Source organism: Scyliorhinus canicula, chromosome 4 (assembly GCF_902713615.1).
Source record: "Scyliorhinus canicula chromosome 4, sScyCan1.1, whole genome shotgun sequence".
NCBI classification, from domain to species: domain Eukaryota; kingdom Metazoa; phylum Chordata; class Chondrichthyes; order Carcharhiniformes; family Scyliorhinidae; genus Scyliorhinus; species Scyliorhinus canicula.
Genome location: NC_052149.1, coordinates 47123377 through 47148297, shown reverse-complemented (window position 1 = coordinate 47148297; position 24921 = coordinate 47123377). Strand labels below are relative to the sequence as shown.

General features: G+C 45.8%; 1 protein-coding gene across 3 annotated transcripts in view; it reads left to right on the top strand.

The window, feature by feature from the left end:
- LOC119964547 (riboflavin-binding protein-like) overlaps positions 1 to 16411 on the top strand; it is a 66414-nt gene extending 50003 nt beyond the window's left edge. For 2 of the 3 annotated variants that reach the window (XM_038794186.1, XM_038794187.1), the window contains exons 6-8: positions 14427 to 14670; positions 15508 to 15541; positions 16307 to 16411. In XM_038794186.1, coding sequence (XP_038650114.1) covers positions 14427 to 14670; positions 15508 to 15541; position 16307 — 279 coding nt within the window. In that variant the 3' untranslated portion in view covers positions 16308 to 16411. Of the gene's footprint in view, positions 1 to 14426; positions 14683 to 15507; positions 15542 to 16306 lie in introns of all 3 variants that reach the window. The other variant, XM_038794188.1, reaches the window with a different exon arrangement.
- Positions 16412 to 24921: the final 8510 nt, after the last annotated feature.

Sequence of the window (24921 nt, the reverse complement as noted above, 5' to 3'; positions counted from 1 at the left end):
AGGGGTTAGGTTATAGGGTGGTGTTGCTAGGCGGGGGAAGGGGGGAGTAGGTATGCTGCCGATGTTGGAAATTGGGCATGGTAACAGTGAATACGTCAGGGGTGGAGGTGGTCAGGAGGCGGACCAGAGGAAGCGCGACACATGGCTTGAGGGTTGGCCAAAGAAAGGAGCTGGCTGATCACCTGGAATGTTAGAGGGCTAAACGGGCCAGTCAAGACGGCGCGTGTGTTCGCGCATCTACGGTTTTGAAGGCGGACGTAGTCATGTTGCAGGAAACTCATCTGAAAGTGGCTGACCAGGTTAGATTAAGGAAGGGCTGGATTAGTCAGGTCTTCCATTTGGGGCTCGACACGAAGACCAGGGGAGTTGCTATCTTGATCAACAAGTGGGTCCAATTTGAGGTGGAAGGCACAGTTGCAGACGGGGGTGACAGATTTGTTATTGTTAGGGGTAAGCTCGAGGGGGTGAGAGTAGTCCTGGTGAATGTATATGCCCCTAATTGGGATGGCGTAGATTTTGTTAAGAGGTTGCTGGGGAAGAACCCGGACTTGGACTCACGCAAACTGATCATGGGTGGGGACTTTAACACAGTTCTTGATCCTGACCTGGACCGGTCGTGCTCAAAAACGGGTAGGGTGCCAGCAATGGCAAAGGAACTGAGAGGGTTCATGAAGCAAATGGGGAGAGCTGACCCATGGAGATTTAGTCGGCCGTTTTTGTTCTATTCTCACGTCCACAAGGTGTATTCCCCAATCGATTTATCATGAGCAAGGACTTGCTGACAGTGATGACGGATGCAGAATATTCGGCAATTACCATCTTGGATTATGCTCCACATTGGGTTGATCTGCAGATTTGCAAAGATAGCTTTCAGCGTCCACAATGAAGGCTGGAAGTTGGGTTGCTGGCAGAAGAGGCAGTGTGAGAGAGGCTGAGGAAATGCATGCATAATTACCTGCAGGTGAACGATACTGGAGAAGTCTCAGCAGCGATGCTCTGGGAGGCACTGAAGGCAGTGGTGAGAGGGGAGCTGATTTCAATCCGGGCCGACAGGGACAGGACAGACAGGGCAGAAATGGACTGACTGGTTAAGGAAATTCTACGGACGGGCCGGAGCTACGCGGAGTCCCCGAGGCCAGAGTTACTTGGGAAACGACAGAGGCTGCAGACCGAGTTTGGGGTGTTGTCTACAGGGAAGGCCGTAGAGCAGCTTAGAAGAACAAAGGGCGCGATATATGAGCATGGGGAGAAGGCCAGCAGAATGCTTGCACAACAACTAAGAAAGAGAGAAGCGGTTAGGGAAATAGGAAAGGTAATTGATGGGGAGGGAAACCTGGTAGGGGACCCGGTAGGACTGAACAAGGTGTTTAGGGACTTATATAGCAATCTGTACACCTCGGAACCCCCCACAGGACCAGAGGGGATGAGGCGCTTTTTGGACGGACTGACTTTCCCAAGAGTAGGTAGGAGGTTGGTGGACGGGCTGGGGGCCCCGATCAGGACCGAAGAAGTACTGGGGGGCTTGAAGGTCATGCAGTTGGGTAAAGCCCCGTGGCCAGACGGATACCCGGTGGATTTTAATAAAATGTTCCCCGAGGTAGTGGGGCCACTGGTGGTCAGGGTGTTCAACGAGGCAAGAGACAGAGGGGTCTTACGCCGACGATGTTGCAGGCCACTATCTCGCTTATACTGAAACGGGATAAACACCCGGAGGCATGTGGATCCTATAGGCGGATCTCTTTGATCAACGCAGACGCTAAGTTACTGGCCGAGATCTTGGCGTCTAGAATTGAGGACTGTGTACCGGACGTGATTGCGGAGGACCAAACCGGGTTCGTAAAGGGCAGGCAACTGGTGGCCAATCTAAGGAGGCTGCTCAATGTGATTATGATGCCCCCGGAGAGCAGGGAGGCAGAGGTAGTGGTAGGAATGGATGCCGAAAAGACTTTCGACCGGGTTGAGTGGGACTATTTATGGGAGGTGCTGGGATGTTTTGGGTTCGGGGTGGGATTCATTGACTGGGTTAGGCTGCTATAAATGGTCCCAGAGGATAGTGTGAGGATGAACAGGATGACATCTGACTGCTTCAGACTGCACCGCGGGACTAGACAGGGGTGTCCCCTCTTCCCACTGCTGTTTGTGCTGGCTATAGAGCTGCTGGCAATTGCTCTGAGAGCTTCAAGAGACTGGAAAGGGCTGGTCCGGGGGGGGGAACATAAAGTCTCGTTAAATACGGACGACCTGCTGTTATACGTGCCAGACCCAATGACGGGGATGGACAGAATCATGGAAACCCTGAGGGAATTTGGTTGGTTCTCAGGATATAAATTGAACATGGCAAAGAGCGAGATGTGGGTCGTGCAAGTGAGAGGTCAGGAGAATAGGCTGAGGGAGCTGCCGTTCAGGCTGGTAGGGGAAAGCTTCAGATATCTAGGGATACAAGTAGCACGAGACTGGGATAAGTTGCATAAGCTAAACTTGACCCGGTTGGTGGAGCAAATGAGGGATGAGTTCCGGAGATGGGATGCGGAGCGCAGCGGGAGCCGCTGTCATTGGTGGGGAGAGTGCAGATGGTGAAGATGCCGATTCTCCCGAGATTCTTGTTCATATTTCAGTGTCTCCCCATTTTCATTCCGCGGTCCTTCTGTAAGAGACTAGATAAAATTATCCTGGCTTTTGTTTGGGCGGGAAAGTCCCCACGGGTGAGGAAGGCGATGCTCAAGAGGAACCGAGGGGATGGGGGGTTGGCGTTGCCGAACTTTAGAAACTACTACTGGGCAGCTAACGTAGCCATGGTAAGGAAATGGATGGTAGGTACAAGGTGGGTTTGGGAGCGGTTGGAGGCTGTTTCGTGCAGGGGCACCAGTTTGGCAGCCTTGGTTATGGCGCCTCTGCCGCTCCCGCTGGCACGATACTCCACCAGCCCCATAGTGGTGGCGGCTCTATGGATCTGGGGCCAGTGAAGGAGGCATATGGGTGAAGTGAGAGCATCGGTTTGGTCCCCAATCTGCGGTAAACACCGATTTCCCACGGGGAATATGGACGGTGGATTCCAACTATGGCAGAGGGCGGGGATTGCGAAGATGGGCGATCTGTTCTTGGAAGGGAGCTTCCCGAGCATGAGGGTGCTGGAGGAGAAGTTTGGGCTGGCGAGAGGGAACGATTTCAGGTACTTGCAGGTACAGGATTTCGTAAGCAGATGGGTACCATCCTTCCCACGCCTCCCACCAAGGGGGATCCAGGACAGGGTAGTTTCCAGAGGAGAGATGGGAGAGGGGAGAGTCTCCGACATTTATAAAGAACTAATGGGAGCAGAGGAAGCACAGACCGAAGAACTGAAACTTAAGTGGGAGGAGGAGCTTGGGGGGGGGGGGGGGGGGGGGCGTAGATAGAGGACGGCATATGGGCAGATGCTTTGAGTAGGGTAAACATGACCGCAACATGCACCAGGCTCAGTCTGATCCAGTTCAAGGCCGTGCATCGGGCCCACATGATGGTGGCCCGGATGAGCAAATTCTTTTGGGCTGGAGGACAAATGTGCTAGATGTTCCGGAGGACCAGCGAACCATGTACACATATTCTGGGCGTGTCCTAAACTAAGGGGGTTCTGGCAGGGATTCGCGGACGTCATGTCCACGTAATGAAATCCGGAGGTGGCAATTTTTGTGGTTTCGGAGGACGCGGAAGTCCAGGAGGAGAAAGAGGCCGATGTCTTGACCTTTGCTTCCCTGATAGCCCGGCAACAAATACTATTGGCATGGAGGGACTCAAAGCCCCTGAAGTCTGAAGTATGGCTTTTGGACATGGCGAGCTTCCTCGGGCTGGAGAAAATTAAGTTTGCCTTGAGAGGCTCGCTGTCAGGGTTCGCCCAGAGGTGGCACCCATTCATTGACTTCTTTGCGGAGAATTAACCATCAGCAGGGGAGGGTGGGGGGGGGGGGGTTAGGGTAGTGTAGAGTAGGGGGTTGCTTAGGCAGGTTCTTGCGAGAGGGGAGCCAATGCTTGCATTCTGTCTTATTTGCTTTGTGTACACTATGGTATAATGTTCCTGTTTTATATGTCAAAAATACCTCAATAAAATTGTTTATTAAAAAAAAAACTTTCATTAGTTTGATATTGGTCTTCCGGGTTTGCAGGATGAACTAAATTTTGTATCAGCATAAAAGTTTACATCCTACTGAACTGAGAAAAGCAACCTTTTAAGTTGTCTGGTATGTGATTCGCAATCCGATGTAATTGGAATCTTTCCTCATATGAGTTCCAAGTCTCACATTCTTCATTAAATGCAGCCATGCACCCCTTTTTTCCCACCATTTTGGATCCGGCTCCTGTGGTCTGAACTTCAACCAACTTTTCCCCCTTCCAATTCTTTTGGCTGTATGGCACAAGTGATCCCTTACCTACATTTACTGTTGTTTGACTTTTTCCCCTGAGTGGTGGCATGTACAGAACTGGAACACATCTGAATTCCCGTTCCAGCAGCCCATTTAGCTTCGCCATGTGCGCAGTAACGACACCCCAGACTCTACCCCATCAACAGCAAGCTTTCGAACTGTCGTTCTTCTTTACTCACGTTGTAGTTGATTACCACCATCTCCACCGATTTAGTTGATGATTTCTTTTTGCTCAGCAATTCTATTATGTTACCTCAATCCTCGTCGCCTGTTTTCTCAAGTTTGGCGCAAAGGGAAATGATATGAAGGGGCCCACACATTGGATTCTTACAAACACGATGAGAGCTTTTATTAGGGATGTTGCTCATACAATCTAATGATAGAGAACTGAAGCCTATGCAAACACCCCCCCCCCTCTGCTGATGTCACTACAGATCCTGTGATGCTTCACCAACATGGATGTATTCTCTGATACATAATAAAGTGTTTTGTATCCAACTTGAGTTTCTTGCCTTTGTACAGCACCTTACTGCTGCTAACAAAGCTGGATTTGACATATTGGAGTTATCTACTGTCTTTTTTGACATTATTGGTTTAATTTCATTGCTCTGCTCATCATATCACTATCACGACCTGTATCTAGACTTTTATATTTGAATTTGATTTATTGTCACATGTACCAAGGTGCAGTGAAAAGTATTACTCTGCATACAGTCCAGACAGATTGTTCTATACATGAAAAAACTTAGGACAAGCATAAATACATAATGTAAATACATAGGCACAGGCATCGGGTGAGCATATGGAGTGAAGTACTACTCATCAAAGGAGATGTGTGAGGTGATCAGTTCAGTCCATAAGAGGGTCATTCAGGAGCCTGGTAACAGGGGAAGAAGCTGTTTTTGAACCTGTTAGTGCGTGTTCTCAGACTTTTGTATCTCCTGCCCAATGGAAGAAGTTGGAAGAGAGAATAACCCGGAGGGGATGGGGCTTTGATAATACTACCCACTTTCCCAAGACAGCGGATTGTAGACAGAGTCAATGGAAGGGAGATGGGTTCGCATGATGGGTGGGCTGTGTTCACGACTCCCTGTAGTTTCTTACGGTCTTGGGCCGAGCCGTTGTCATAGCAGGCTGAGATGCAGCCAGATAGGATGCTTTCTATGGTCCATCTGTAAAAATTGGTGAGAGTCAATGTGGATATGCCGAATTTCCTTAGTTCTTTGAAGAAGTATAGACGCTTGTGCTTTCTTGGTGGTAGCGTTAACGTGGGTGGATCAGGATAGATTGTTGGTGATGTGCACACCGAGGAATTTGAAGCTTTCAACTATCTCGGCACCATTGATGCAGACAGGGGTGTGCACAATACTGTGCTTCCTGAAGTCAATGACCAGCTCCTTAGTTTTGCTACCATTGAGTGAGAGATTGTTGTCATTACACCACACCACTAGGTTCTCTGTCTCCCTTCTGTACTCTGATTCATTGCTGTTCGAGATCCGACCCACTACTGTTGCTTAATCAGCAAACTTGTAGATGGAATTGGAGCCAAATTTTGCCACACAGTAATCTGTGTATAGGGAGTATAGCAGGGGGCTAAGCATGCAGCCTTGTGCGACCCCAGTGATTGTGGTCTGTAGGTCAGGAAGTTGAGGATCCAGTTGCAGAGGGAGGAGCCATCCTAGGTTTTGGAGTTTTGATATGAGCTTGGCTGGGTTTATGGTATTGGAGGCGGTGCAGTCATCAATGAATAGGAGTCCTTGTTTTCCTTGTCCTTGTTTTTAACCTGTCCTTGTTTTTAACCTGTATTGCTTTTAAAAATGTCTGTTTTTCAGATAGCTAGATTTGACTGTAATATGGGCCCAGTTTGAGATCAAATTGGACATTGGGGTTGCAACCAGTCTGGTTTAGCCAAGGACAGTGACTGGGGAAGGTATAGAGTCAGTGGTAAAGGTGCTGAACTAAAGGTGGAGGAACTCTCAATGTTTAGTTAGAGGAAATTGAGGCTCTTCCAAGGCTGGATGTAATGATAAAAGTCTGACAAAACAGAGGCAGCAGATTGATTAAAGGACATGCTGAAGAGGTATAACTGGGTGTCGTCAATACAGTTGAGGATGTGTAATGTGCCATTGTAATAATTGTTCAAACTTTTTGGGGGTCATTTCCTTGCAGTGAAAGGGGCAGAATTCCAACTGGGGCAGTCGTGCAATTGCAGGAGAGGTGAGCCACTGATTTTGGCTAATGTCTGTTAGCTTGGACCTCTTCAGGGAGGCAATTGCTGAAAATGGAGGACAGTTTAAATTTGTTCTCCATAACTAGAACCACTCTCCTTGTCATCCCAGTACTTTAAAATGTTTTGCTCAAAATCATTCCAATGGCTGCATAATCTCGTGAAGGGACAATCTTCATATGCATTCAAATATAAGCAATTTACTTTTCCTTCTTCTTGCGTTCTCTGCTTGAAGGCAGATCCTTGGCACTTATCTGCTTAACCATGGCAAATTGCCATGATTTTTTACTATTGGCAGGGTGTGGAAGTAGACCCAATTCTACATTCAACCAGAACAGGGATTGAACCTCATTCTGTTGACTTTAATTTGATCCAGAAGTTAGTCGGCAAAGCTAACTGGCTTCCCTCTACTCTTCCTAGGAGGTTGTAAAAATGCAAGAGGTAAATATCAGGAGAAATGGCAGTAACTGTAGGCTGTTGGCAGGTTCTCCACGGTCTTGGTTAGACCTGTGTGGAAATAATACATTGTGTAGCACACATTAGTTACTGCTGGGTATGCATTTGATTTTCTTGGAACATTTCAGAGTTAGACAGTTTTTGTTGCTCTGCAGATACAATGGTCATCTCCAGTAGAAACGAGCATGGGTACCTGCCAGAGTTCTTCCACGCTGCACAGCAGGACACATTTTCTCAGAATTATGTGTATCCTCTTGTGGTAGGAAGGAGGCATCAACAAATGAAAATTATAGCTGATCAAGACATGTTCAGATATCCGGTCCAGGACATTGATTGGGCCAGATGGCTTTTGAATATTTAAAAGTTGGACGAGACAGGCCTCCTCTCTGCCAGGGTTTATCTCCCAAAGCAAGACATGGCTCAGCTCGACATTCCGTAAAATGTCATAACCAGAGCACTTGCTTGTATTCTGTCAGGCCTCACACACCAGGAATATATTCACTGCTTCACATGAACTCAGAATTCTGAAAAAAATCAAAATATTTCCATATATACCTGTGACAAAGCTGTACAGTTAATTTGACTGTAAAACTTCACACGTACCCTCCCCAAGACAGATTCATTTGTCTAGAGCCTATCCTTATAATCTTTGGTTGAAATATAGTTAATCATCTTTCTCAGCAAGGATTGCCAGACCATGCACTTGACTCTGGGCTTGCAATTCCACACTAAAGTGCACATTTTATTCTCCAACCATAAAACTCATGGATATCTGTCTTCATTACAATTGCCTCCTGCTGCACTCTCACCCAGCACATGCACTTGGAAAACTCTTTCCATTTAAGTAATCAGGGACTGTCAACGGTCTCATTATTTGTTTATTTATCTGGTCATAAAACAGAAAATCACTGCCACTCTCGATAAAAATGTTCACTATGGCTAAGAGACATGCAGTCCAGACTGTGCATAGATAGCAACCCATGGCATCAGGGCCGGCTCAAGGCACCGGCAACTCGGGCAGTCGCCCGGGGCGCCATGTGCTAGGGGGCGCCAGAGACTCGGGTCCCGCGCATGCGCAGTTGGGCCGGTGCCAACCAGCGCATGCGCGGTGGCCGCCCTCCCCCTCGGTCCGCCCCCCCCGCTCGGTCCGCTCCCCCCGCCCACCCTCCTCGGGTCCGCCCCCCCCGCCCCGCCCTCGGGTCCGCCCCCCCTCGGCTCGGCCCCGCCCCCCCTCGGCCCCCCCCCCCCCCCCCCCAAGGGCGCCGAAGTTCAGCTTGCCCGGGGCGCCAGCAACCCTAGGGCCGGCGCTGCATGGCATTGCCTGCCCCGAGGGAAACCAATGTAAGTCTGCAAACGAATTTCTCTCCATCGTTTTCTTTACAAATGTCACAAGTAATGTCCCTTCTAAATGGGGGCAGCATGGTAGCATGGTGGTTAGCATACATGCTTCACAGCTCCAGGGTCCCAGGTTTGATTCCCGGCTGGGTCACTGTCTGTGCGGAGCCTGCACGTCCTCCCCGTGTGTGCGTGGGTTTCCTCCGGGTGCTCCGGTTTACTCCCACAGTCCAAAGATGTGCGGGTTAGGTGGATTGGCCATGCTAAATTGCCCGTAGTGTCCTAAAAAGTAAGGTTGGTTGGGGGGGGGGGGGTTGTTGAGTTACGGGTATGGGGTGAATACGTGGGTTTGAGTAGGGTGATCATTGCTCGGCACAACATCGAGGGCTGAAGGGCCTGTTCTGTGCTGTACTGTTCTATGTTCTATGTTCTAAATATTCTCATTGTGCATGGCCAGTATCTCTAATTTTCTTTTGTACAGCTATCATCCTGATACCTGAAAGTGTCCTGTGTAGTACATTCTGGGTTGCTTCATGCCACATGTGTAGCTTAAAGGCACAAGCAACAAGGATTGCATAGATATGTACACCCAGCTAAACCTGGAGTCAAGCCATATCATGACTTAATGCAGATATTACAAAGATGTGTAGAGGGACTAGTTGTGTTGAGGAAGCAGACAGGCTGCAGAAGGAGAGTGGGCAAAGAAGTGGCAGATGGAATGCAATGTGGAAACATGTGGGGTTGTGCACTTTGGTGGGAAGAATAGAGGCATAGACTACTTTCTAAATGGGAAAAGGCTTCGGAATTAAAGGACAATTTAGCATTGCCAATCCACCCACCCTGCATATCTTTGGGTTGTGGGGGTATGACCCACGCAGACACGGGGAGAATGTGCAAACTCCACACGGACAGTGACCCGGGGCTGGGATCGAACCCAGGTCCTCGGTGCTGTGAGGCAGCAGTACTGGGGAGGGAAACATTTTGATTGTGGTTGTTGGAGGTCAATCATATCAGTCCTGGACATCACTGCATTAGATTCTCAAGGTAGTGCACTGGACCCAACTAGACCTCAGCTACTTCATCAATGGCCTTCCTTCCAACATAAGGTCAGATGTGGGGATGTTCGCTAATGATGATAGCACAATGCTCAGCATCATTTACAAACTCCTCAGGCACTGAAGCAGTCCACTTGCAAATGCAGCAAGACCTGGACAATATCAAGGCATGGGGTGACAAATGGCAAGTGATATTTGCGCCACACAAGTTCCAGGGAATGACTATCTCCAATAAGAGAGATTCAAATCATTGCCCCATGACATTCAATGACATTACTATCACTGAATCCCCTACTATCAACATCTTGGTGTTACCATTTACCAGAAACTGAACTGGGCTAGCCATATAATTACTGTGTGCACAAGAGCAGGTCGGAGGCTAAGAACCCTGCGGCGGATAACTCGCCTCCTGACTCCCGAAATCCTGTCCAGCACCTACAAGGCAAAAGTCAGGAATGTGATGGAATAATCCCCATTTGCCTGGATGAGTGCAGTTCCAACAGCACTCAAGAATCTCAACACGATCCAGGACAAAGAAGCCTGCTTGATTGGCAACCGTCGACAAACATTTATTCCCTCCACCACTGATGCACAGTAACAGCCGTGTGTACGATCTACAAGATGCACTGCAGGAACTCATCACGGCTCCTTATGCAGCACATTCCAAACTCATGGCCACTGCCATCCAAAAGGACAAGGGCAGCAGATACATTCCCCTCCAAGTCACTTTTCATCCTGACTTGTAAATACGCCCAGTTCCTTCATTGTCACTGGGTCAAAATCTTGGAACTCCCTTGCTAATAGCACAGTGATGAAGGATTATTATCAATCTGTGGGTGTACACACACCACATGAACTGCAGAGGTTCAAGAAGGCAGTTCACCTCCCCTTCTAAAGGGCAAGTATGGATTGGCAACAAATGCTAGCTGAGCCAGCGAAGATCACATCACGAAAAAATGAATTTTAAAAAAAATTCACAATTTGTTGCATCACTGCGAAAATTCGGAAAGTACTTCAAATTGGGTCCGACTTTGGAGAACACACTTTGCGACCGACTAGTTTGTGGCCTCCAAAATGAAGCCATTCAAAGGAAAGTGTTGAGTGAAAGGACATTAATTCTAAAATCTATGATTGAAATTGCTACGTCTATGGAACTTGCTGTGAGAGAAGCTTCGCTGATTGGAGTTCGAGCTAAAGTCCATGAGATGCAGTCTGTGAGAAGCAGGTCCACCAAGAACATTCCATGTTATCACTGCAACCAAGTGGGACATATGGTTGGAAATATTTGGAGCAAGGAGAACAAATGCGTGGTCAAGCTGGTCATATTGCCAAAGCATGTTAGTCATGCCAACCTTCAGCACAAAAGAAGTGGACCAAGAAAAATACTGCAGTCTACAGGCCAGGTTTACCAGTTAAATGATCCAACTGAAGACTCATCGAATTCCAAAGTGTCAAGTATGCTTAAGCAATTTAAGCTCAGCGTTCTAGCAACACAAGGAGACCAACAACGATGGACGGCACAGTAGCACAGTGGTTAGCACTGTTGCTTAGCTAGGGTTCCAGGTTCGATTCCTGGCTTGGGTCACTGTCTGTGCGGAGTCTGCATTTTCTCCCCCTGTCTGCGTGGGTTTCCTCCAGGTACTCGGGTTTCCTCCCACAAGTCCCGAAAGACGTGCTTGTTAGGTGAATTGGACATTGTGAATTCTCCCTCCGTGTACCCGAACAGTTGTCAGTATGTGGCGATAAGGGGCTTTTCACAGTAACTTCATTGCAGTGTTAATGTAAGCCTACTTGTGACAATAAAGATTATTATTATTATTTTACATCTATTCAAAATTAAATGGGAACACTATTAAGATGGAAGTGGATATGGACGCTGCCACTGGAACCATCTGATGTGGGCTTGAGGATATATACCAAGGAAGCTGTGCCACTGAAGGGCTTCATCAAAGTCTCTGGGGAAGTTTATTAAAAAAAAGTGGAGTTGCCGCTTCACATTGTTCAAGGAAACTTTCCAGAATTGTTAAGGAAGATTATGCTAAACTGGGGCATTGTGAACCAACTTGTTGGTCCTATGAACAATCTTCAACCACTTCTGAGAAAGTATGCAAAGGTATTTGAGGAGTCACTTGGATCCATGTCTGGAGTCGAAATTAATCTTAAAATAAAGGCAGACAGGGTGCCTGTGTTTGAAGGCACGTACTATGCCCTATGCCATTTGACCTAGAATGGAAGAAGAACTCAAGAGGTTGTTCAAGACAGGAGTCATTGAGCCTGTCACCACCAGCAATTGGGCAATCCCAATTATCCCCGCCTTAAAGAAAGATGGTTCAATACAAATATGCGGGTATTTCAAAATGTTTATAAACCCTGCATTATGTGCTAATCAATACCCTTTAGAACTTATCGAAGATCTTTTTGCAGGACTCTCAGGAGGCCAAAAACTTAGCAAAATTGATTTCTCCCAAGTCTGTCTTCAAATGAACGTAGCTAGTGAGTCTCAACCGTTACTGACGATAGTAACACACAAGGGTCTGTTTCGGTATCGGAGGCTTCCGTTCAGGATAACATCAGCATTGGGCCTTCCAATGATTTATGGATCAGATCTTGAGTGGGATTTCAGGTGTGCTTTGCTACCCGGACGACATTTTGATCACAGGGTTTGAATGATTAGGGCATGTAAAGAACCTAGAAGCTACTCTTGCAAGGCTACAACTGCATAATCTCAGGTCAAGAAAGAGAAGTGCAAATTTTAAAATCTTCTGTTCACTATCTTGGACTGATCATCGACCACAAAGAATCACAAAGATGTCGGAGATCATGAATGCTCCACGACCAGTAGCATGTGACTCAGCTGAGGTTGTTTCTAGGATTAGAAAATTAATGTGGAAAGTTCCGACCACACATAGCAACAAAGCAGCTTTTACATACATTGCTTTGTAACAAGCAAGCTTGGCTCTGAACAAAAGATTGTCAGGATGCTGACCAATATTTTAAAAGATTATTACAGGAATTGGAGTTATTGGTCAATTATAACCCAAAGCTGAATCTCCAGCCTGCTTACGACACATCACCAAATTTCAAAAAGATAAAGATGAGAACTGAAACCGCAATTCTCTTCCCTTTCTGTCAATAATCAGTGTGTATGTTTCTCAGCCCCAAGGTGCGGTGTCAAATTGGGATAACCAGCATCAAGCTTTCATGATTTAAGAGAATTATTTATTGACGCATTCACCCTAAAGTCTAATGTACGTCACACACTCACACACACACTCAAGAAAAAACGGAGGAGAGTGTATTTTACCAACACAGCACAACATCAAATATGAACTTATTTTTAAAAATTGAGGAATGAAAAGAAACAGACAAAACAATTAGTAATAAATAAAGATGAGTATTAGGTTATAATATGGTGAGGGTATGTGTGTCTGGCTAAACCCCAGCCTCACTCATTCACCTTACCACAAAGACAAGAGTAATGCTCGGCTCCCTAACCCTTGTCTCTCTGGTGATTAGCTCCCTAGAGCCTGTTTCTCGTCTCCCCGACATCAACACCTCATGCACAAAGTCACCCCTGCTGCTGTATTCTGCTCCTCCAATCATAAATTGTTTCTATCCCATGCTTGCCGCTGATAGGCTCACGGGTGAAAATGCAGGAGAGAAATGGCCCGTGATTAGAACTGCAGATTTATGCAGAATCTTCCATTGAAACTGTTTGACCAGGGTTTTGAAAACTGGCCCCGAGGGCTGCATAGACAGACTCATGGGTCACATCTGGCCCATGAGCTATATGTTGGATAAGCTAACATAGATAGCCATCACTCTCCAGAGCACATTGCATGAAGATGATAGAAAAACATTAACTCCTTCAAAAAGAGCTGGATAAATAGTTAGTAGAGAATGAGACTGGAGGATAAAATATAGATTATTTATCAATAGTTGTTGGGACAGATGATTCTTGTACTGTTCAGAACACAAAATATCTAATTGTTGAAAGTAACTTTTCAGAGTTGAATATTGTCGTTGGAATGGTAATGCAAACTTTCACTTGTTTTCTTTGGGTGTCAAGTAAAAATTTCCTTGGAGGATTAAAGAGTCTGTGATAGGATAAATTGGTCTGTATAAGGAATGGGCTCGATGATCTTTTGTCATGCTTTCTTATGTGCATGCTTGTTGTCAATAAATGTATTTGTTAGTTTAAAATCATAAAATGTAACTTATTGTAAGGGTTTGTTCTGTTCATTCGGTCTCACAAAGAGATCCGGGGCTTGTAAGGTTTAATGTTTGTTGGTAATGCATATTTAGATACACATATGTACAAAGGACAGCCCAGACTATGTGCTAACTTCATGCTTACTTCTACATAGTTCTTTTTTATTTCTTAAATTTAGAGTACCCAATTCAATTTGTTCAATTATGGGACAATTTAGCATGGCCAATCCACCTACCCTGCACATCTTTGGGTTGTGGGGGGCGAAACCCATGCAAACATGGGGAGAATGAGCAAACTCCACCCGGATAGTGATCCGGAGCTGGGATCGAACCTGGGACCTCGGCGCCGTGAGGCAGCAATGCTAACCATTGTGCCATCGTGCTGCCCTTTGCTTACTTCGAAATAGGTCTCTGCACCCTCTTAGACTGACACAGCTCCCTTGTCAAGTAACCCTTTAAGATCACACTGTGGATGGTACTGAACTCCAGTTCCATATTACCCCTTGCTATGCCAAAACTCACCATGGGCAAAAAGAAAAGTTAAACAGATACCTTACAGTCCCTATTCGTGTTATTACAATTATCCGTCTGACGATGATTTTGTTGCTGATGAATCTCATTCACTATTCTGCATCTTCAAGCAATTGCATCTTTAATGCACATAACCAATTGGAATTGATATTCTTCATTTAAAAAGTGTAATATGATGACCACCTGCCTGTTAACACTCAAATTTTCTTTCTGCAGATGTATAAGAATGGCAAGGACCTATGTGTTAACATGTGGGGTGCAACATTCAAGGTGATTTCATGCCCATGTCACTGTCTGATGATGGATGATGATGATAATTCTATGATCCAATATCTGATCCACCAAAGAGGAACACCAGCTCCAGCGGAGGTCTTGCACAGAGAAGCCATGAAAGCCCCTTTCTGCCAGCGGAGGCAAACAGCTCTGCTTGAAAGGAGAGAGAGGGCAAAGACAAAAAAAGGTACAAAACAGTGTAAGTACTTGTGGATTGCAATTAAACTTTCAAAAAATGTAACTTGTAATAAAATATGCATTTTTCTGCTCAAAATATAATGGCACAGTAGCATAGTGGTTCGCACTGCTGCCTCACAGGGCCACGGACCCGGGTTCAATTCTGTCCTGGAGTGACTGTCTGGAGTTTGCACGTTCTCTCCGAGTCTGCATGGGTTTCCTCCGGGCGCTCCGGTTTCCTACCAAAATCCAAAGATGTGCCTGTAAAGTAGATTGACCATGTTAAATTGCCCCTTTGTGTCCAAATTTGTGACTGTTAGGTTGGGTGACAGAGATGGGGTGGGGGAGGGGGCCTAGGGAGGGTGCTCTTTCAGAGGGTCGGTGTGGACTCAATAGGCCAATGGCCTCCTTCTGCACTGTATGAATTCTATGAATTACCATTTGAAATGGGTGGAACTGATCACCGTTTATTAAAATAAATTTAGAGCACCCAATTATCTTTTTCCAATTAAGGGCAATTTAGCGTGGCCAATTCACCTATGCTGCACATCTTTGAGTTGTGGGGGTGAGACCCACGCAAATACAGGGAGAATGTGCAAACTCCACACAGACAGTGACCCTGGGCCGGGATTGAACCCGGGTCCTCAGCACCGTAGGCAGCAGTGTGAACCGCTGTGCCCTCGTGCCGGCCCAGAACTGAACAATATTAACTCTGGTTGTTGATAACAGTCATGCATTTTCATACGAAGAGTTTTGCAACAGAGAAATGTATTTCCCCATCCTAGCTCATTATGACTTAGGTTGTTTTGCGATTGTCTTACCATTTTATCCCTTATATCTTTAACAGGAATGGATCAGAATCATGGCACGGTTCCCACTTAGTAAGTTTATTTTCCATCCTCATTGCTGGGTCTTTTTATACAAACTTTAAGTGGCTTGTTCACAGTCTTAGTCATTGAGACATCTATTTGAGACATCTATTTCGCCAGCTTATCAATGATTCCCGATATATTTTCATAGCCTACTAATGATGTTATACATCACTGGCCAACCAATGTGAGGCGTATTCTCTGCTGTGCATTCATGAGCGAGGAGATATCCCACTTAATGCCATAAAGAGCCATGTGAGTTCAGGTTCAAGTTAATGTTGCAAGGCTGATCCTGATTTAGCTGTGAAAATGCACAACTGAACATTTCTCTATCTGAATGGTAATGTACATAGCAACCAGCTGCTCAGGTTTTCCACATATTATGTGGCAATGTTTCAGCAACATTCCTTCTTATTATGCCACCAAAGGTATTTTTAGGTATTATTTACTTTAACTTTTAACTGAATGATGTAATAAAATCAACAGATAAAGCCATCTCAGCTGGGGCAGGGGCAAGTGGACAGAATGAAAATGATTAAATTAATTCTGCACCAGACAATTTGTGGAGAACTATCAAAGTTACCAACTAAGAGATGTGAATTTAAAGTGTCAAATAGTTCAGGGGCATCAAATCACAGCCTTCAGCCAGGCTTATGCTTCTCAGATCAAACCATATTTCCTGGACACTTTTGTTTAATTTATGTCTGTTAATTGAGTTGCTTTCCAACATGCTTTATTATTTTATAATAATGTTACCCATGTATTTCTTTCACTTAGAGCACTTTGAAGAGCGGAAGATGCTTCTGATCAGGGAGTTACTTGAAGAAACAGCTCTAACACCATGTATGTGAGGAATTTGTCAAATAAAGCATGTCAAAAAAATATTTATTTTAAATTTACTTATTTCAAAGTTCCATTTTGGGCACATCGGGGATGTTTTTTGACGGACGTATTGGCGAGATCGTGGCCTGTATTTAACGGCACTTTGTGCCGGAAATTAGCTTCTTACTATTACTGGCTGCCTCGCTGACAAGAGGGAACTGCTTTTAAACACTACCTCACCACTTCAACACATGGCAGCGCGTAGACCCGCTCCTTGTTTTGAGAATGGCGAACTCACAAGGTTTCTCGATACCATTGATGTGAAATGGGACATTCTGTTCCCCTGAGAGGGTCGGAGGACCAGCAGTGGGAGGCACTGGCAGCGGCTGTCAGTGAGAGCAGCATGACCAGGAGGACCTCGGTCCGACCACCTCCACAAAACTGCAAGGGTAAGTTGCCACCTCTTTCTTGGCATCGGTTTCACCTTTCACCCTCAAATTCACAACCCTCCCCACCATCCCCCCACAAATCATTAGCTGGCACCATTCACCCTTCCCACATCCGATCTTCGTGCTTGCTCCTCAACCCACTGGCACCCACTAGCCCAACCCCTTCATGTCCAGGTGCAGTGCTTACACGTGCGACTTGCTATAGACCCGCTAGACGCATCAAGTGTGCGGCTCACAATGGCCTCACTTTGTTCTCGCAGGAGACGACAGCCCATAATAAGCAGGGGAGGACCAAGATGGGGGAGGAATCCCAGAGTTTCGAGTCCTCACACGCCATGAGGAAGGGGCCCTGGAAATCACGGAGTTGACCGAGGAGAGAGCATTCACTGACGGCGAGGTTGGCCTGCACCACAGAGGTGAGGGTCCACTGCCCCCTGACCCAGGTGACCTGTCTCAAGTGAGTAGTTCATGTCAGGCAAAATGATCCTTCCCTCTCACTGACCACATGCCCATTGTCTCGCACGATCTCCATCTGATGGGGCCGGGCCATCCAAATTCTTCGCCCCCGGGCACCCAAAAATCCACATCGGAGGAGAGCAATGAGGAGACCACCATCGAGGCATCACAGCTATCACCCACACCCTTCACCAGCACAGAGACACACACCTTGATGGGTGACAATAGTGCACAGGTTTCTGGGGCACAATCTGGTCAGCACCACACAGTTGCTTATGCACATCAGATGGAGGCAGGAACATCCAAGGAAGATAACAGTTGGAGGTCTGCTGGATTCCAGGACTCAGCTGGGTCCCAGTCAGAGGCTGAACCTCTTGACAAGGTTATCCCAGAGCTGATGCGGATGATAGGACACAGCCGTGACATTAAAGAGAGGATGTAGGTGACATTCCAGTGAGCGCATAGCCAATTGGAAGTGTCACAGAGGCTACATACAATGACATTGATACTGGCAATGCGTGGCACTGAGGCCAACACTACTGGAGTGGCGGCTACAGTGGAAAACCTGGAGTTCAATGTCAGTGTCTTAAGTGGTGGTCCCATGGCATGGCTCAGTCTGTGAGGACCATGACTGAGGGCCTCAAAATCATGTCCCAGTCACTGAGGGACATGTCCTGGGCATTGTGAGGCACTACAGAGCATGGCCCAATCACTGAGGACCACACTGAGGGCGTCTACACCATGGTGCAGAAAATGGAGAGTCACCAGGACTGGCAAAGCCATGAGTCAGAGGCCTCTGGAGCTCACTTCAGTTGCCTCTTCATCCAATGAAGACCCCCAGGGCCCTCCAGGCACCACCTGGGATTAGGAATTGCTGGAGGCCAACCCAACCTGCCACCAAGGAGATGACAGTGGTGTCCAGTTCTTCTGAATCCTCCCCTCCTGATACTGGTGCATCTCAAGGGCAGTGGGCAGAACAGGGTGGCATGGCAACACCTGTGACACTGGTAAGTTGGCCGTGGCCCTCTGACTCACAGCCGTCCAGAGGACCTTCGCCAAGAACGTCGAAGGTCACAGGGTGCAGAAAGCAGCAGGCTGTCTCCACTTCTGATGTGCATCCTGGGGAAACATCTGAATGTAGCAGTAGACTAGAATGATCAAGAAAGAGCGGATTACTGAGTGGACATTGGGCGATGGGGTTGGGGGTGGGGGGACCCCACACTATCTGTGTTTAGGGGGAATGGAAATGTCAAATGATCACTATTAAAGCATGTTACATGTGAAACCTCTGTCATGTTGATCTTCATCGTGAGCCTGCCTGACCCCCATTCCCCTTTTGCCCTCCGCTCAACCCACCCCATGGCCCGCGGGCACGGTAGTCCATATCAAGTGCCCCCGATGCAAGTCCTGTTTAGAGGATGGGTGTGAGTGCACTGTCAGCAATATGGGCAGCAAAGGTAGTATAGTGGTTAGCACTATGGCTTCACAGCCCCAGGGTCCCAGGTTCAATTCCCGGTTTGGATCACTGTCTGTGCGGAGTCTGCATGTTCTCCCAGTTTCTGCATCGGTTTCCTCCGGGTGCTTCCGTTTCATCCCATAAGTGCTTGTTGGGTAATTTGGACATTCTGAATTCTCCCTCAGTGTACCCGAACAGGCGCCGGAATGTGGCGACTAGGGGATTTTCACAGTAACTTCATTGCAGTGTTACTGTAAGCCTACTTGTGTGAAGAATAATGATGATTCAAAAAAAGACAGGAGTCATACTTCGGTATAAACTGAGGAGCACCAGAGCGAGTTATTATCACTCTCCTGCCTTGTATATTGACCTGTTGATGGTGCCAACACAGGGCCATCATCCTGGAGTGATGTTACATAGACCCTTAGATGGTGGAACAGAGTGGATTGGGACGGGTTCTGGGGGGAACAGGGAATTGGGAGGAAGGAAGGAAATGGGCGGAAAGGAGGGGAATGGGGGAGTAGGGATTGGGAGGAGGATGGATTGGGACGGGTTCTGGGGGGGGGGGGGGGGGGGGGGGGGTGAACTGACGGACAAAGCCACTTCCCATGAGGATCAGGGCCTCCCTGGGGCATTTTAAAACATAACTTCATGTTTGCACTCCCAAGTGAGTGAATGTATTTCACTCATATAATTGTCATTTATAATTGTATTTCAGAAATACAGTGTTTTTCATGTGCTCCTGCAGGCACGAGTGTACTTGTACTGTGCTCCAGAAACTGAACATTTACCAGGAATTTGCTTCAGAAATGGAACATTGTCCTTGAAAGTTCTGGCTCACATTACATGCTGAAGCTGACCTCATTAATTTAACGTTCAAATGGAAAGCCTGAAATTACTCCCTGATGAAGATAAGCAACATACTCTGAGAATATTCACTGATTTGCAATATATTTCCCTCCAAAAATGCCATTCTGCCTTGCAGCCCCAGAAATGGGCACATCCCAAACACTACTAATAATTTTAGCTCCTGTTTTCCCAAATTTTAATCACATTCCCAGTAAGATTTTTATACAGTTCATTATTTGAACGAGTGAACATGTATTTTGGATAGAATTTTAACATATTACCATTATTGGTGGGTTCGACTTTGTCACAGCTAATGATGATTATCCCAATTTAGTAATGGTTTTGTCACATCAGATAATGCCTAAATAATAACAGAAGAACATGGTCCTAATATTCAGCATGAGCACTAGAATTGAGGCTGTTCAGAATTATTTAAACTCGGTGAGAAAACAGGATCCAGATTAAACCAGCCTTGGGAAAGAAGGGGGAGACAATGGTGTTGTGGTAATGTCACTGGACAAATAATCCAGGGGCTATGGCTCTCAACTCATTTAAAAGGTGCCTGGATCTGCACCTGAAGTGCTGCAACGTGCAAGGCTACAGACTGGGTGCTGGAAGGTGGGATCAGAATGGGTGGCTAGTTTTCTTTCAGCTCAGGCAGATGTGATGGGCTGAATGGCCTCTTTCTGGGCCATAAGCTGTCGATGGTTCGATAAATTCCCTAGATTCTAGAATTGTTGCTATGGATTGGAAAGTGGCAACCCTGACCCATATTCAGAAAGGAGGGAGAAAGAATAGCTGTGCAGTTGGCCTGACGCCAGTCACAGGGAAATGCTAACTTTATTATGAAGGATATTATAATAGGTCATTTCGAAAATCAGAGTATGATTGGGCAGAGTCAACATGGATATGTGAAAGGAAAAATGTGTGTTCCAAATCTATTTTCTGTGATTTTAGCCAGCAAGGTAGCTAAGAGGGAACAATGGGCATATTCAGATTTTCAAAAAGTATGTGATAAGGTTATTCAACAAAAATTATGCTAATGAGATGGTGATACGAGGCGGGATTTACCGACCACCCTCCACGTGTTTTTTGGTGGTGTGGCGGCCCGCCAGAGGGATCTACCTGTCCCACTGTTGACAACAGGATTTCCGTTGACAGCACCCCTCGTCGCCAGGAAACCCGTGCGCTGGCGTGGGACTGGAATTTCCTGCCATCGTGAACAGCCAGTAAATCCTGCCCATGCTGTTTGCTCAGACTTAGGGTTGGTAAACGGACACAAACAAATTAGGAATAAACGCTTGGAAGAGGTCATACGGACTCAAAACGTTAACCCTGTTTCTCTCTCGACAGGTGCTGCCAGTCCTGCTGAGTTTTTCCAGCACTTTGTTTTTATTTTATATTCATAGAATTTACAGTGCAAAAGGAGGCCATTCAGCCCATCGGGTCTACATCGGCCCCTGAAAGAGCACCTTACCTAAGCCCACAAATCCTGCAACCCCACCTAACTTTTGGACACTACGGGACAATTTAGTGTGACCAATCCACCTAAACCGCACATCTTTGGACTGTGGGAGAAAACCAGAGCACCCGGAGGTATTATGGGCCAGGGTTTAGAGAACCCTAAAGTGTATCATGGAATTCACCTGACCCACAACTTTTAATAGATTTTGGTATGGGGAGCACACGGCCCACTCTACAGGTGTGGTACAGCAGAAATGGAAAAGTATTTTTGAAAGCAAAACAATGTTTATTCTATAAACTCAAGTTAACCTTTTTAAAACATCCAGTGAACATCTTAGCAACTATTAATTCAAATACAACCCCCAAAGAATACAACACTAAGTAATACTTTAAGCTTTCCTTTTAACATCCATACGACTTAAAAACACCTTTTACCAGAAGCACATCAGGTTAAAGTCACTACTGTTATTAGTTTGAAATCACCAGGATCGATTTACGGTTTTTAGATTACAGAGAGAGACTCGAATACACCTTCTGGCTGTGACTGCAGCTATCCAGCACTGAAAACGAAACTAAAACAGACCCTGCAGCAAACAGCCTAAAACGAAAGTAAAAAGCTGACACACAGCCCAGCTCCACCCACACTCTGACATTACTGCAGTAATAAACACCCATTTCTTAAAGGTACTCTCACTACAGATATTTATATACACATCCATTTATAAACACCCATTTCTTAAAGGTACATTTCTTAAACACCCATTTCTTAAAGGTACCCTCACATGACAGAGGAAACCCATGCAGACACGGGAAGAAAGTACAGACTCCACACAGACAGTGACACAAGCCAGGAATCAAACCCAGGTCCCTGGTGCTATGAAGCAACAGTGTTAACCACTGTGCTACCGTGCCATCCTCCAATATTAGAAATAAACAGGCCATTTTCAGATTGCAGGGTGCAACCAGTAGGATACCACAAAGATGAGTGCTTGGGCCTCAGCTATTTATAATCCAGGATGCCGATAATTTAGATGTGAGAGGCACTTGCTATAACGTGTCCAACACTGTTGAGAGTACTTAAGTCAGAAAATGTGCTATGAAGGGGACATGAGGAGAATGAAAAAGGATTCAAACATGTTCATAGACAAGAACATGGCAGATGGGACAGTAAGGGAGTGCCGCCATCCGGTTATCATTAACTCATAACTGTATGAACTCCCCCGGTATTTAGGGCGGAGCGGGAAGGCTCCACAATATAAAACTCCCTGCCTGGGTGCAGGTCGGGGAGGGTGACCCTTCGGGGCTTGAGAGTTTTGCAGTGTATCTAAATAAATCTCTTTCTTTGTATTCTACCGAGCTTCCTTTGAGTGTTTCTTGCCCGTCGGATTCTACATAACATAATGTGAGGAACATGAAGTTATCCACTTTGGTGGAAAAATTGAAAACAGTATATTCTTTCAGTGGGAAACTGGAAAATGCTGATATTCAGAAGGACTTTAGTGCCTGTGTACATGAATCTCAGAAAGCTGACATGGAGATACAGGAAGCAACTGGGAAATCAAATGGTATGTTAACCTTTATTAAAAGGAATTAGATTATAAGTTATTCATAGTAAAGATTATTATTAAATCTTACAATATTTATATATGGCCTTGGAGACAACATATATGGAGTACTGTAATAGGAACAGAAAGTGATTTCAATGGAAGATGGCAATAAAGCAAATGCAAACCGGGGAGATGCAAGTGTTTAAGAATTAGATATGATAAATGAAATGCATTATTCTTTTGATCCAGAGTGCCCAGAAACCAAAAAGAGACCGGGCTTATCATGTTTTGTAAAAGGTCTAATCAGTGTCCAGGAAATTGATGGTGTGTTATCCCTGGGAAACAGAGACCACAATACAATAAAGATAAACATGGTCTGGGAAGCAGAAATATCAAAGGCCAAGAACCCTGCATATAATTTTAAACAGGCTACATTTAATGAAATGTAGAAAAACTAGAATAATTACTGGTGAAATTTATGCTGCAACACCTTTAGAAGATGAAGGAACATCTTTAATAATACGGCACATGGAGGACAAATACACACAGAAAACTGTTAAGCCAAACGAACATCACCCAAAGTGTAGTCACAAGTTGAAACTGAATTATAAAGGAAAAGTAACCTCCACAAAAAAAGCAGACAGAAGAGATCAGGGTTCATTAACGAATATAAGAAAGAAAACAGGCAAGAGGCTGAGTGCCAAGAAGGGAAAAGAGTCTTCAGGCAAGGAGAAAGGTACAACAGCAGAGACTAAATCCAACAATTAAAGACATGTTTTGTACCATCACAGTAAGTGGATGGTTAAAAAAAAAAGGTGAAATCTGTAAATTATAAAAATGGAACTGAAACTGAGGGCACACCAAAGATTGTCGATATGCTGGCCGTGTTTCCATAGGGAACTTCAAGGGATAAATAGAATTTATCTGAGTGCTGATGTAGACAAAGGAATGATTTGATAATTCACTCTCAAACAGTATAATAGAGTCAGAGAATGGTTATAACACAGGTGACCATTCAGCCTGTCATGTCTATACTGGCTCTCTGCATGAACAACACTACTAATCCCACTCCCCTGCCTATTCCTTGCAATTCTTTTCTCTTCTCTTATCTGACACCCTTTAGAAAGTCCTGATTATATCTGCCTTCACCACTCTCTGATTGTGCATTCTGCACAATATTCAAAAAGGTTTTTGCTCATGTTGCCATTTCTGCTTTTGCCCAGCACCACAAATCCATATTTACTGGTTCTTGATCCTTCTGCCAAAGGAGGCATTTGTCAGGGCTAGAAGGATGGGAACAGACGAAGCCTGTGTGGAATATAAGGAAAGTGGGAAGGAACTTAAGCAAGGAGTCAGGAGGGCTAGAAGGGGTCACAAAAAGTCATTGGCAAATAGGGTTAAGGAAAATCCCAAGGCTTTTTACACGTACATAAAAAGCAAGAGTGTAGTCAGGGAAAGGGTTGGCCCACGGAAGGATAGGCAAGGGAATCTATGTGTGGAGCCAGAGGAAATGGGCGAGGTACTAAATGAATACTTTGCATCAGTATTCACCAAAGAAAAGGAATTGGTGGATGTTGAGTCTGGAGAAGGGTGTGTAGATAGCCTGGGTCACATTGAGATCCAAAAAGACGAGGTGTTGGGCGTCTTGAAAAATATTAAGGTAGATAAGTCCCCAGGGCCTGATGGGATCTACCCCAGAATACTGAAGGAGGCTAGAGAGGAAATTGCTGGGGCCTTGACCAAAATCTTTGGATCCTCACTGTCTTCAGGTGATGTCCCCGAGGACTGGAGAATAGCCGATGTTGTTCCTTTATTTACGAAGGGTAGCAAGGATATTCCAGGGAACTACAGGCCGGTAAGCCTTACGTCAGTGGTAGGGAAATTACTGGAGAAAATTCTTTGAGACAGGATCTACTCCCATTTGGAAGCAAATGGACGTATTAGTGAGAGGCAGCATGGTTTTATGAAGGGGAGGTTGTGTCTCACTAACTTGATAGGTTTTTCAAAAAGGTCACAAAGATGATTGATGCAGGTAGGGCAGTGGATGTTGTCTATATGGACTTCATTAAGGCCTTTGAGAATATCCCTTATGGTAGACTGGTACAAAAGGTGAGCTGGCAAGGTGGATACAGAACTGGTTAGGTCATAGAAGGCAGAAAGTAGCAATGGAAGGGTGCTTTTCTAATTGGAGGGCTGTGACCAGTGGTGTTCCGCAGGGATCAGTGCTGGGACCTTTGCTGTTCGTAGTATATATAAATGATTTGGAGGAAAATGTAAGTGGTCTGATTAGTAAGCTTGCAGACGACACAAAGGTTGGTGGAATTGCGGATAGCAATGAGGACTGTCAGA